Source organism: Lepisma saccharinum, chromosome 5, assembly GCF_977018435.1.
Source record: "Lepisma saccharinum chromosome 5, izLepSacc3.1, whole genome shotgun sequence".
In the NCBI taxonomy this organism is placed as follows: domain Eukaryota; kingdom Metazoa; phylum Arthropoda; class Insecta; order Zygentoma; family Lepismatidae; genus Lepisma; species Lepisma saccharinum.
Window position 1 is genome coordinate 55,477,087 of NC_139233.1, and position 15,229 is coordinate 55,492,315.

General features: G+C 36.5%; 1 protein-coding gene across 2 annotated transcripts in view; it reads left to right on the forward strand.

Moving 5' to 3' along the window:
* Positions 1-849: 849 nt before the first annotated feature.
* Positions 850-15,229, forward strand: part of LOC145987835 (transmembrane protein 87A) — an 84,178-nt gene continuing 69,798 nt past the window's right edge. For both annotated transcript variants that reach the window (XM_083122574.1, XM_083122575.1), the window contains exons 1-4: positions 850-1,027; positions 5,216-5,276; positions 6,476-6,567; positions 10,697-10,804. In XM_083122574.1, the coding sequence (XP_082978700.1) occupies positions 917-1,027; positions 5,216-5,276; positions 6,476-6,567; positions 10,697-10,804 (372 nt within the window). In that variant the 5' untranslated portion in view covers positions 850-916. The remainder of the gene's footprint in view (positions 1,028-5,215; positions 5,277-6,475; positions 6,568-10,696; positions 10,805-15,229) is intronic.

Below are 15,229 nucleotides of genomic sequence, written 5' to 3' on the forward strand. Positions count from 1 at the left end.
ACGTGTAATTGGCCTTTATTAGAAGAAAACCAAATTTGTAGTGCTGTCTTTCGTTAATTTATTTCGTAGGCATACAAAATGGATGCGCAGCCATTGTTCCTATCGTTTCAAAATGCAATAACGTGCTTTCGAACGCGGCGTGCTTGTAGTTCTATATTTAAACGCCAGGCTGTGTGCCAGTCGACGCGGTTTGGAACTATACTAACAGATGGCGCGCAGATCGATTTCCTGTAATTTCCGTGCGTCAGAATTGCCAACACACTGTTTCGGAGAACGAACCATGGTTTAGTTAATTGGCAGTTACTTTCACATTGAAAAACCCGGTGCTGGTTAAGACTAGCTGTTATCTCCAACTGGCAATTAGTTAACAGAAAGATTAACAGGACATTGAAAAACTGGCCCTAATCCACGTAGTGCAGCCATAGAATATGCAGCGTAGCGTCGAAAATGTTACCGAGGGCACAGATGGTAGGCACATCAGAAGTGGAGACAGGTCATCTTGAACAGGTGAAAAATTCCCGGTTCTCTCCCGCTGGAGTCTCTCGCATGGTCATCAGACAGATTCCCTAACGACTGAGCTACCGCGGCTGTCTGTTATCTCTTTATCACCAAATATGTTTTTTTCGGGATCCAGATACTTTGAATTAAGCTATGGTAATATTGTCTAGAAGCAACTTGCTTGTAGACAGTACTGAATAATGATTTTTAAGGAGATTGTTTTTCAAATCTTGCAGCTCTTCTCTTGTATAACTGGCTAAAGTACAAAACTAATTTTATGGTGAAAAGAAAACGAAGAAGGTGACGACTATGAAAATGTGAGATCACATGACAGTAAGTAGTATAATCTGTGGTATACTTACGTATTTCCTGTGATGTTTCCTTCTCCGACTTTGTGTATTTCTGGAAATGATTACTGATGTTGAATATGTCGATCTTTGTTCCGTTATTAATAACTTCCCTGATTTTCTTTGCTTCGCTTGTTTTTGCTTTTCCCGATCAAGGAAAATGGGATTTTATCATTAATGATGTATGTATATTTTGCTACACGCTTATTTATCAATGTCGTTCCAAAAAATTATCGTGTTTTATAGAATTGTTGATGTTTATAGACGCACATGACAGAAAATGTGCGTCTCAAAGTTCTGTATTTAGTGTGAAATTTAATAAGGTGTGTGTGTGTAATTTACACGTTGCCGTACGGGGGAGGGGCCCATGTATAAGATTTCGACACGTCTGTTGCACAAACCGATAACACACCTTTACATTCTCGAAATATAATGTAAGCTACACTAAATGATCTCAGTATTGTTCCAAGTACAAACATTGTTTAAGAATTACAACATAAATTAGTAACAAATTTATTTTCTCATAAGTAGAAACATAAATGATAGGATGAGATGAGAAGTGTTCAAGCGAAGCTGTTAGTCTTGTTGTCAAGTTAAAAGTGTCTTCTCTCATCTCTACACAGAAATAATTATTTAAAATGTGGTGTATTGTCAATACATATTTACCCAAATTTTGATTAAGGGGTAGCACTTCCGTATAGTGGAGACGAATTTCTTACTTTTTACAGAAGAAAGTACTTATGGAAATCATTTTCTGTTTTCTTCATCTCTCCGACATGGAATTGCTGTTGCTTTCTGCACTTTAACACGATGTTCACATGTTTTAAATGACGTAACCCCCAAGAAGTGTTGCAAACCACACCGTGTTTTCACAAGAAAATGACGTGACTAGGATGCATTGTGAAGTTTTTTTTAACTATGTTTGCCTAACCTAACCTTACCGGAAATTCTTTGTGGGGCTAATGAGGTATTTGCATAATTTCCAATCCAGCCACAAAATTAGGTATTTTTTAGTGAATAAGGTTGAAACTGCATTCACACTCCAAATCGATAAAGCACTGCCACTTCGCGTGAGAAACCAGTACACTATCGCCATATTGCATGTTAGAGAAGCGAGAAAAGGAAGAACAGTAAGTACTCGTAAATGTAAGAAATAGACATTACTTCCGTTAGAAATTCATTAGTATACGTAAAGAAATGTTCCGCAATGCAGAATTGTACGTTAGCAATATAAAAAAGTGCGAAATAAATTATTTCTAGGTGTCTCCACTATACAGAAGTGTTACCGATTAAGGTTTTTGGGTAAAACTTCGATATGGTCCCAACAGATTTCTTCATTTTTACACAAGAAACTGCTTACGGAAATGAGTTTCTGTAGCATTTAGAAGTTCGTGGAGGTATTTTCTTTCATCGTGGAATCTATTTCACTGGGAAATCATGTATTTTTGAACAGAAATATCTCTGACACACAATTTTTGTTCCTTTCATGGATGATGTAACTCCCTGTCAGTGTTTCCAACTACGCCGTTTTTTCCAAGATGATGACAATTTTAACTATGTTTATTTAACGTAACCTAACCTTGCCATGCATGGTTTGTGGGGCTAAGTGTGCATGGTTCGTGGGGATTTTTCGGTTTCTGGGGCTATCTGTGCATGGTTCATGGGGTTGTTCATGAATTGGGGCTATCCGTGAATGGTTTGTGGGGATTTTTTGGTTGACAAGGTTGGAAACACTGCATACCCAATGATGATGTACCACGCTAGTCAAGCTGTCTCGCCATATTGTGTCTTACGGAAGCGAAATAAGGATCAACAATAATTACTCCTCATGTCACAAATTGAAATTATTTTCATGAAAAAAGCAACTTGAAGAATCTTTCGTAATGCAGAATAAATAAGTATGAATGTTAAAAATGACTAAAGAAACGAGTGAGAAGTGTTGGGACCATACTGCTTTACCGGTTTTTGTTAAGGACTGTGTGAATTCAGCATTTGCACAAAACTTCAAGCACAGTAGCTATAGCACCTGACAATATTTCCGATTGTTGAATGATTTTTGCATGTTTTATAAGCACATTAGTAAGTCTTGTACTAATGGAAATTAACGTTGAAGTTAGACCCATTGTACTCCCTCGAGAATTATGTTGAATTATTTTTTAATAGACAGATTTCGATGTTTTACGTAATATAAAATTGTTTATAGTGTCTGGGAAAGAAAAATAACATATTTGTTCCCAAAATATAAACCTGCCATCTCAGAGTACTTTTGCGCATTTTGTTAGTAAAAACCGGTTCTATGCACACTCAAATAGCGAAAGAACCCATGTAAAAGATATCACTATGAAACTTAGCACTCCTAACTTATCCCTCCATAACATGCACAGTGGCACTGGTGCCGCATTTTTTTATATTTTTTTGATTATTTCCCTTACCCGCGCAATAATGGTTGAGGAAAGGAGTAGGTAACCTAATCTACAGTATTCACACAAAAACATAGAGGCGTTTGTTCAGGCACATTTTATTGGCTTTATGTGTGTCCATACAGTGATATTTCATTTGAAAAGCAAAAGAAACGGCCAATAACGTTTGCCAAGGGGAGGTGGGGCAAGTGCTGCTTGCATAGATTTTTTCCGAAGTTTTCATAGAATATTTCATGTATTTGATTTTTTCTGCATGTAAACTGCTCGCCATTAAAAATGCAACACCCAGAAGGAGTAATCGGAATTGGACGAAATGTGCACAGTGTGTAGAGGAGAGGTGCAGAAGGAAATGATTAGGTGTTCAAGGCTGTCATATGTCATGTGTGCCTGCCACGCCATCTGGTAAGTGGCACCTGTAGCAGGTCAGATAGGTGCAGAAGAGCAGTGAAACTGCAGGGTCGTGAGTGTAGTGTGTTAAAATCGGTCAGCAATGCCACGTTGTCGAATACGGCAGTGATTCCAGCAGGTTTCCCAGTTCGATCGCGGCCGAATTGTTGCATACTGTGAATGCGGATTATCCTACCGTGAGATCGGTGCCCGTGTAGGACGGAATGCATCCACTGTGATCCGTGTATGGAACCAGTGGGTCCAGGAAGGCACTGTAGAGCAACGTAGAGGTTCACTGTTGCGGATTCCTCTGACGCTAGAGCATAGGCGTTTGTGTCTGAGATGGTGCCAAGACTGTCGTGCATGGATGGCGGAGTGGAATGCTGTAGTGTTCTCTGATGAATCCCGCTTCTGTATACAACATCATGATGGACGTACACACGTGTGGTGGCACTAGGCTTCATGACGCCTGCATCATGCATCATCACACAGGGCCTTCATTTGGTATCATGGTATGGGGTGCCATCGCCATAGGTGTTTGTTTGCATCTCGTATGCATTCAAGGGACATTGAACAGCCAACGCTACATCACACAGGTTCTCACCCCTGTTGCTGTCCCATTAATCCATGCACTGCATAATGCCACTTTTCAACAGGATAACGTGCGCCCCCATGTTGCAGGGAATGTCCTCGCATTTATGGAAGCTAACCACGTGCCCCTGCTTCCTTGGCCAGCACGTTCGCCGGATATGTCGCCAATTGAACATGTCTGGTCCATGGTGGGTCGCCGGCTGGCCCAACTCAGGTTTCCGACACGTAATGTTGAAGACCTCTGGCACTGTGTGGAAGCCGCTTGGGACGCCATACCGCAAGCAGACATCGATAAGACTCATTCTGTCCAAGCCTCGCCGTGTTGCAGCAGTTATTGCCACCCGTGGAGGCTGTACACGTTACTAGCTCCAAGTTTCGTGTTTCTATCTCATTTCCTTCTTGGTGTTGCAATTTTAATGGCGAGCAGTGTACTATGGAAAAGGTAAATGTTTTCAAAATCTGAAGGCACGATTCTACTTCAGTCAGAATGTTTTCATGTTTCCTTTTAAACTACTACTACTCCACCAAAGAAAGAAAAGCGATTGATTCTCTGACCTAACCCTCATGGACTTATATCGTTTTTTCATGTTTTGCCTGTTAAGTTGAGACAAGGCTCTGGCTAGCCGAAACATAACCAAGGAACCACTTTTGCCTTCCTAAGTAAGTGTTAACCTACAAATATGCTTATATTTAGATCCTACCGGTCCGGATCATCGTATATTTTTGGTCAGGTTCCGCATTCATTTTTGGTCCTCTACGGACCGGATTCATCGTTCACACATCTTGAAATGAATTTTACATTATGTAAAACATTGAGCTACGTCGATTCTTATACTTCACATACACACTTCAATGTCTCAGTTTTGCTTCAACACCCTAGTAAATGAAAATCTCATATAACCCTATATGTATACCTGCTTTTAACAATTCTTGATCAATTCATTGTCTAATGTTTTTCTTTCGTCTTTTAAGGTTGATCCCATTATTGCAGTCCCAAAGAGTTTATTTAAAGATTCAAACATCTGCATAGAAAGTAAGTCCATCAATTTTACATTTAGTATTAATAAACATTTCTCACTTTCATATTGTCTTGCATGGAATTTAATTTGTTATTAGACTATGAACTCACTTGATGCTTGAAGAGTATTAATATTTACGGTATATTAATGAATACTGTTATAGTAATTTACACGTATAACACCCATTAAGCCTTGTTTCCATGATATGAAAAACTAAATATGCTAACCTAGGCAGTAATTTATTTTATTATATAAACTAAACGTAACCTTTCAACCTTCTAGCAAGGTCTTCTTCAGACTCTGTATCAAGTACAAATGTAACAAGATACAAAAACAGGGCATTATATATACACAAACATTACTCCCTCCAGACTATTAGAAAGTTGTTCTGGAACTTTCTAGCAGGTGGCTTTCCCTTGTCAACTGTACTTTCACCTAAAAGGCTAAACATATTTACTTCCATATAGAATGTGGTTGGACTTTTTATCTCACGCTCTTTTTCCTGCATTTTTCTTCCTTCTCCTCTCCTCTTTCTCTCTTGTCCTTTCCACTCTTTCTAACAGAGAACACGTAGTGCAATAATTAATGTGTTTCACATGTAATAAATGTTACTGGCTAAGTATTTTCTTCCGTAATTTGTTGTTACTAGAATTAAAAGAAACATCTGCAAACAAATATACTAGAAAGCTGCAGTCACTACCACTGATGCACACATGTTACAAAATGTGTGGCAGGGACTAGATTACAGGATTGAAATCAAGTGCATCTGCATGGGAGAATATAGCAACATCTGTGATGTTCTACAAAAGCTTGGAGAGTTTCCATTTCTAGTGATATGCTTCAAGAGCATGCATTTACAGTTTATTGTTGTAGCAATACATTTATTTTAAAATATTTGTACATAGTATAGTATACTTTTTATGTTTGCACAAAATATCAGAAAATATAATTAACATGCTGATATATATACTTAGCATATTTAACAGAAAGTGTGTATTCTTTTCTAAATTTAAAGAAAATCAATCTTTTTGTCCATTGAACGCCAGGGAATATAACAATGTTAATTGGTTAAAAAAGGAAATATATACCAGAAGTATATATAAAAAACACACAGTATGTGTTCTTCAGCAATAGAAGTGATTGCATAAGATTATTGCTTTGCATTAATATAGATTTATATTGTACTGCAGTATTTATTTCCATCTCTTTTCAGTAAATTGCAAAAGCCATGGAGAAACAAATATTTCAGTGGAGTGGCAACTGCATGAGTCACCATGCTGGGAAAAATATTTGGGTTTGGAAGGTGTAAGTATTAACACTTGGAAGCACATCTTTAACCAATTATTATCTTATGATGTATAACTGTACTAGACCACGTACCATTATAATCTAATAATTTATATAGCTTGACACTCTATTTTGAGCTGACATAATTCTTCTGTAAAAATGAAACTTACATTTTAAGACTTTCTAAAATAGTATTAACTCGGAGTACACTTCTGTACTTCAAGTGCATTGAAACATTTAAGATTGGGGATGTAATTTTAGTTGAAATTGATCAATGCAGTACTTACGGTAATATCGATACGAGCATAAAAACTTCATTGAGTTTAGATTCTATAGGTTTTTGGTGCTTATGTGGTTACACACTCGTATTGCATGTGCTTTGTGATTATATTCTATCAAAATTAAGTTGTTTTTATCTCAAAATCACATTAAAATTCACAATTCTAGATTAAAAGCACCTACATGGTAATCCCATGAAAGTAAAACTGATCATTGTTGCCAACTCATGCTGAGGGAAAAGTCTATTTCACATGGGAAAAACCCTTTTTTCCGCTAAAGATGAGAAACTTATAAAATACTTTATGGTGCATAATATATTATACAACAAAATTCAAATTAGTAGAAGGTACAATATAATACGAGGGTGGTTTGAAAAGTTCTCAGAATGGAATAGAAAGAAACGACTTACAACAGTGATTTTTTTTATTTTTCAATGTAGTCTCCCTGTACACTAATGAACTTGGTCCAGCGATGTTCCAATGCCTTGATCCCATCTCGAAAATTAGATTCCTCCAGGCCTGTGAAATACGTGTCAACTTCGGCTATTAGTTCTCCCTTTGAAGAGAATCTCCGTCCACCGAGGAAACTTTTGAGTTTGGGGAAAAGATAGAAGTCTGAGGGAGCCAAATCAGGCGAATAAGGTGGATGTGGCAACAATTCGTAACCAAGTTCATGAATTTTTGCCATGGCAACGACACTTGTGTGAGGGCGTGCATTGTCCTGATGCAAGATGATTTTCTTTCTTTCCAAACCTGGCCTCTTTTCCCGTATCTTATGCTTTAGTTGGTCGAGGAGATTAGCGTAGTATTGTCCCGTAATTGTTTGACAAGTGGGAAGATAATCGATCAACTGAATCCCTTTCGCATCCCAAAACACTGACGCCATTACCTTTCCGGCCGACCGTATTGCCTTTGCTTTCTTTGGTGGTGGTGAATCAACATGTTTCCACTGCTTTGTTGTTTTGTCTCTGGGGTATAGTAGTGGACCCATGTTTCATCTGTCATCACAAACCGGCGCAAAAAATCTGTTTGGTTTCTCTTAAAACGAGTCAAACATTGTTCGGAAATGTCCTCTCTGATGTGTTTATGGTCCTGTGTTAAAAGTCGCGGCACCCATCTTGCAGATAATTTTCTCATGTCCAATTCAACTGTTAAAATGTGATATGCCCGTTCGGATGACATTCCTATAGCTTCAGCAATTTCACGCACTTTCAGTCGGTGATCCTCCATGACCAATTTATGCACTTTTTCAATAATTTCTGGGGTAGTAGCACATTTTGGGCGACCACTACGTGGATCATCTTCTAAGCTGTCCCGACCAAAATTTAAACTTGTTTGTCCACTTTGCAACAGTTGAATATGAAGGAGCAGAGTCCCCCAGTGTGTTCAGAAAATCGGCATGAATTTCCTTTGCTTTCATATCTTTCTTTACGAAGTACTTAATCACCGCTGAAATCTCGATTTTTTCCATCTTCACAAAGCACTGCACGGGAACAACTACAAAGTGACGTCTGCACCACAGATCTCTACCCAGAACACTGACGCTCCACGTGTTTATTAATAAAGGATGGCCTATTACTATGCGGGAACCTCGTTGTCCTAGCACTGACATCTGGTGGTGCTTCCGAGAACTTTTCAAACCACCCTCGTATTTCTCACATGAAAAATGTTTACAAGTTTGTATTCTGTGAAAATGGTGATAAGTGTAAAAGTTGAAAACACTGCTATCTTTAAGATGGAAGTGGCTGTATGGTGACGTGGTACAATTTTGTGCAGATTAAATCTGTCTACATCTTGTTATAAACGAGATGAATCTGTTGTTATTATGTCACATTTAATCTGTAATATCCATATTGAATAAATGTTGACGTATGCCCGCGTTAGTAAGTTGGAATTGCAGAATTCTAAAATTGAAAATACGTGACATGAAGAAGATCTAAACTGAATTTTCATTGCATGTGAAAATGGACAGATAAGTATGGTTTGATTGACAAACGTGGTAAATTGAATCCTACAGTAGATTGAAAGGATTTATTTTCAATATTTATTCTGACAAGTGAACTTAGTGAAAACTAATAAGCATATGGATCGTCATATTATTTGATCTAATATTTCTTGAACTTAAGTTGGATGAAAGCATGTTTTTACATCCTACAATGTGATTTAGTGAACGTACTTCTATCGTTCGTGGCATTGCAATTTGCCAAATCCTATTTGACAAACATAATATGTAAATATTATTGATATTGTAAAGCAATTGACAACATCGCATAGCGTGTTATGCAATATATGTAAATGTTCATTTCTTATGTAGCATCGCTAATAATATATTTATGACATGAGTCTGATGTCGATGTAATATAATTTTTAATTATTGTTTTCTTTCAAAGGATGTGTCACCAGTTAACAGGTTCATAATAATAGTTTATCGATTGTCACAAGTATAGACTTAAAAAGTGTAGATTGTTTTTCCTATGAAGTTTTCTATGAACAGCATCTCAATATGAGTAGACATAGTGCTGTAATCTTACCTTACTAACATATAAATAATTAAACAGGTATGATATTGTTTATATATGGGTTTCATAATATTGTTCCCCTCTGCATTATTGAAGGTCTAATTATATGATTGAAGTGACTGAGTTAGTCTCGTCGTAGATGGTACATTAGTTTATGCAAATAGTCAATTCTCAAAATGGTGACTTTATCCTCTTTATTGTAGAATATGAGTATTTTCATTGACTAACTTGGACAAAGACATTCTTTGTTGTTTCTCTTTTAACTAATTCTTAGATCAAATAGATTTGTCATTCTCCATGACAGAGTGATCAGCATAATATGCTTGAAGCCAGAGGTTCAAACCCTGATTTGGACATGGTGTTTGTCCCATTATCTTTTTCATCAGTTTGTCATTCACCTTCATTATTGCAATTGGTAATCACAGGTTTTATCAGAGTATTTAGAAGTCTTGGAGAATACTGGAAAAGATTGTGAAAGTAAGTTTGAAGCTTTAAGTAATAAGTGTAGTTTAGAGTTTCACAAAGTTCATTTATCAGATAATAATTAGTGACTATAGTGTCTTTATACCAAATAATATAATATCTTTAGACTAGATGTGATGTGATCAGCTGTTGGAAGCATTTTGGGGTGTTATTTTTATTCTAACAGCCCTAGACCAGGCTCACCTAACCTAACAACAAAAGCATTTAGCAACATTATTTCAGTGCTAAATTACGAAAATTATGTGGTAATGTAATGGAAGCAACGCAATAGCTCATTATGTAGTAACAGGCCCAAAGCAGAGTACCTCTTCATGCCTCACGTGAAGTGGGTGACAATGGCAAGCTGATAGAAATTGAACCATGGTAAAAATTTGTGTGTTTGTGTACAACGATTATTTCAGAATTAAACAGGGCAATTAACGCAAAGGTAGAAAAATGAAGCAAAGTAACTGAAATAGGAGTAAAGAAAGAAAGAAATATTATCAATTTAAAATATCCAATCTGTAGACATTCTAATACACTACTAATTGTCTTATTTTCAATAATTTTTGTAGTTGTTTTCTTGGTTAAGCACAGACTCAGGCTAGACTCATTATCTCGCCACTGACAAACCCAACTCCTGGCATGCCCCCCCACCCCCCCCCCCCCCCGCACATACACACCTTTCATCAGTTTCTCATCCAAGCATCATTCATCCTCATGATCACAGTTAGTGTAAAGAGGCAGAGAACTGACAATTAGAAAATAATAAGAATGCAGTATAATTATGTGCCAAGCTTAGTTGTGTTAACTTGCATAATCATTGTTTCATTTTTTTTAATGGTGTATCCATAATTTTGTTGAGTGATGGATTTATTTTCATTCCAGAGCTCATCAGATGAGTTGAAGAGGTACTTTTTCACCGACGAGTATGCAAACGAAAGTGTATACAAACATCCTGTGGAGTACTTCCCTTGTAAACAGATGATCTTTCTTGTAAGTACTCAGACCATACCTAGCTTTATCATTTCCTTGTTAGTGGTTGTTGCATTTTATAATTAAACACTGGATGACTAATTACACTATCTAATTTACACTAACACTGGATTACATTGGATTGGAGTGGAGTCGACCACCCTGTAGCAATGTGTCTCGCTGTTCTCTCATTCAGTGCGGGTATTTCGCAATATGTACCTTGCCTTGAACATTCTCCGAAGAAGAGAGTCTGCATAGTCCTACCACCTGGTGGCAACAACCTAAATGAACATTTAAAATATACAAATTCTCACACATTCATAACACAAATGATAATACATACACTAATCTATCCCAAACATAGTCCCCCCTCATCTGGCCCAGATTACCATAAAATGTTGTGTTTTGTAATTAAACACTGGATGACTTTTTACACTATTTAATGTACACTAACACTGGACTACATTGGAGTGGAGTCGACCACCGTAGAGCCGGCCCCCATGGCAGAGTGGTTAGCACATCATGCTACGACGCCAGGGGGATTCGATGGGATTCGAACCCAGCCTGGGCATGGATGTTTGTGAGTGTCATCACTCATCCTCATCCCAATCTTCGCAAATTATTCAAAAGTGGTTGAGAAAGCTAAGTAAAATAAAACAAATCAATTAATCAATCAACCACCATATAGCAATGTCCCTCGCTGTTATCTCATTCAGTGCAGGTATTTCCCGATACTTACCATGCCCTGAACAGTTTCCAAGGAAGAGATTCTGCATTCTCCTACCACCTGGTGGCGACAACTTAACTCTTTCGCTGTGGTCGTCGCATTTATGCACAGTACGCCAGGTGCCTTGCTCCGCGGAAGTCGCATTATTGCGAGTTCATACTTCCACTCACTGCGGGTGTCGCATTTCCGCAGTACGTCGCTTTGAGTAGCCTTCTGACATTTGTTGATAGTATTTGGAACTATTTGAACTTGTATGATGTCGCTAATTACGCCTCCGTTTAGAATTTTCTGACATACGAGCGTTGAGTGCTCTGACATGTCAGTTTCAAATGCATGTTCGAATGTAAACAACATGGCTTCCTCAAGTCGTCAACACTTGTCTGATAATGATGTTACTCAACTGTTATTTGCCGACTCAGAATCAGAAGGTGAATTAAGTTGTGACGATAATAGCAACAGTTTTTATGAGGCTTCAAGTGGTGACAGTGATTGTGTAGTGTCTGATGAAGAAGTTGTACCGCCGTCCGTAACATCATGGAGCAGATGTTTTTTGTTTTGCTTTTTTTCAAAATTTCAATTTTTTTCAAAATATCATACCACCAGGGACTACAGAATGGTTTGCCAGTGCAAGGAATGACTTTTGTAATATGACGGTATCAGAATGAGTACCATCATAATGTGAAAAATAAAATAATTTTATTACTTGAAATTTACGATTTGAGGTCGTATTTGGTGCTTTACATTAGTGGAAAATTAGTTTACCTTATTTTGGCTTTGTTATAACTGAGATACTATGTAAACTTCATACATATAAAACATTTTAATAAATCAGCGATGTAATTTGGGTTAGTGAAGTATCACGAAAATTGCTAAATTATGCATAAACACAAATATGTTTGGTTTCAATGGCTTTTATTTGCTCTTTCATTAGTATATGGGCGCAAACATGTATTTAAAATGTATTATTAGCATGTACTAACCATTTAAAATTAATTTTGGTTGATTTTCGATAAAAACTTACGATTTGCTAAAAAGTAGCGCCATGAAGAGTAATCCTAAACTTGGAAGTAATCCTAAACTTGTGAAATATAGCCAACTCAGAGAAAGGGAAAAATCTAAGTTGCGCATAAATAACCTTTTTCCCACCGAAATTGTAAAACTAAAAATAACTGAAAAAGGTGAAAATAAAATACATAATCATGTAATAGAATATTGTAACGTCTATTGTATTGTATTTAAATTATTTTACAAGCATTTTTATGCATGATATTTGTACAATTCAAAATTTGTAACTTGAAATGTATCCGCGAGTTTGTATTCTGTGAAAAAAGTGGTAACAGTGAGAGTTTGCATACACTGTTTCATCTTTAAGATCATCTTGGACTGACGAGACGTCACAAAATGTTTCGGAAAGTGAAATTTGAAGAATTTGATTAAAAAGGAAGATCCGTCGATATTTTAAAGCATATCAGCGCAGATAAGTATTATGTTTACTTTTAAAAGTTGAACTTCATCGCTAAAGGCGTAAAAGGTCCAAAGGACATATATTTGGTGACCGGCTGGAATCACATAAAATGGCAGCCATCTTCATTTTATAAGGAATCTACGAATAAATATTATACATGCATGTAGATACTTTAAATGAAAGGCCTATATCGTAAATGTACAAAAAGTGCTTAATTGGGATGTGGAAAGTGAATTGAACATATTATTTACATAATTCGTCTTGGTTTTCGCCGATTGATTATCGAACATTTCTTGCCGAATTACGACGTACAAATCTGCGAAAGATCGGAAGCAATTCTTCTTAGAAACAATTTGACTTGAAGTAATAAAAGTTAAGATAAACCTGAAATATGCCAAAAGGTTGATGTAAAGCAATATTTATGCTTTATTGTACAAATATTTACCAAAGAATGTACAGAATTTGTGTGAACTTGTCTAATTGATTGTTCAATTTTGTTTAAATATATTGTGCATTAATACTCGATTTTTGGTAATTTTCCTTGAGTACTAAAGGTGAATACATATTTGTGCCAGTAATTTTGCAACATAGAAAATTTAAAACTTGAATTTCTCGTATTTTGTCATGTAAAATTATGAAACCATTTTCTTTATTTCTTTTAAATGTGAATTTCATCTCGACCGTATAGTTCAAAAAGCCGAGGTAAAAAGGTCGTGGTAGATAGATTATGAGACTCAAGTTTAGTCTCAGTTACTATTAAAATAACTGAAGCTCATATTGTTTCTTGACTAATAAGGAGTCAATTATTTAAGTTGTAGATTTCTGTATTTGTTTTGTTAATTAGTTTAAACACATTAACAATGACTGAAACTGTTGAGAGTAATATCACACTGGCGGACATTGTGGGGTTAATTAATGCACAAAATAAAGTGCAAGCAGAACAAAATAGTAAATTAGACACTGCTTTGCAGTTACAAAATAGTAAACTTGACACCCAAAATAGTGATATTAAGACTGCTTTGCAGGTGCAAGCAGATCAAAACAAAAAGGTGGACGCAGCTTTGCATGCATTAACAGAAGCAAACAAAGCTCATACCAAGGAGTTCAAAGATCTTAAAATTGACATAGGTCAATTTAGAAACGAATGCATGCTTAGGTATGAAAAAGTAGAGAAAGATTTGCATACGCTTGACACAAAAGTAAACGTTGAATTGGTATCGTTAACGGAAGATGTTGATAATAAAATCGAGAGTGTGATAGACGATCTGACAAGACAATTTGACAAGAAGCTAGAGAAATGTTACCAAGCTTGTGAAGAGAATGCAATGTCTTTGTGTAAAGTTAGTAAAAATTTAGGTCAGGTTCATAGTGCAATAGATCAATTACAGTTCAAAAAACCGTTAATGAATATGACAGTTAAGGGTGATCGCTATGACAAGTGTGATGTTGATTACGAATCAGATGTCGTGAAACACGTCAGTCAGTCATCCAAACTTACACCTGACGTAAATAATGATAGTGAAGAAGGTAAAAATGTACAATATGTTAAGTTTGCTCCAAAAAGTGACATGGTAAACGATGGTGCAGTTACTCATTTAAATGTCAACATTAGAAAGGCTATGTCTCTGATTGAGTCAAGTTTAACAACCATGGTCAATGATGTACTGACTCCTGTTACGGTTAGAACAAATTTGACATCGAAGAATGAAAATGTGAATTTAAAGCAAGATGTTTTTCGTGAGCTTAATGATAGGCAGGCATGACTTTGAAACTGGAAAAATGTGAGTTTTGTAGACCGGAAATTAAATTTTTGGGTCACATTATTGCTTCGCAGGGGTATAAGAAAGATCCTAAGTATGTTAATTCCATAATGAATTTGCCTGTGCCCAATTCAGTTAAGCAACTGCAAAAAATCTTAGGTTGTTTTAATTGGTTGAGCAAATACATAAAAAATTATGCCATCATAGCACAACCTATGTATGACTTGTTGAAGGCCGGTAAGAAATGGCAATGGAATGACCAAGCTTCTACAGCTTTTAAAACATTAAAAGATAAAGTTAGTGAACAAGTACTTTTATCTTTTCCTAACTTTTTACACACTTTTTATGTACAAACTGATGCATCAATAATAGGTGTTGCAGGATACTGCTATCAGCTGATTGATGGTAACATCAAACCTCTCGGTTTCGTGAGCAGATTGCTCAGAAGTTATGAAAAATCATACACTTCTACAGAATTAGAGGTTTTAGCCATA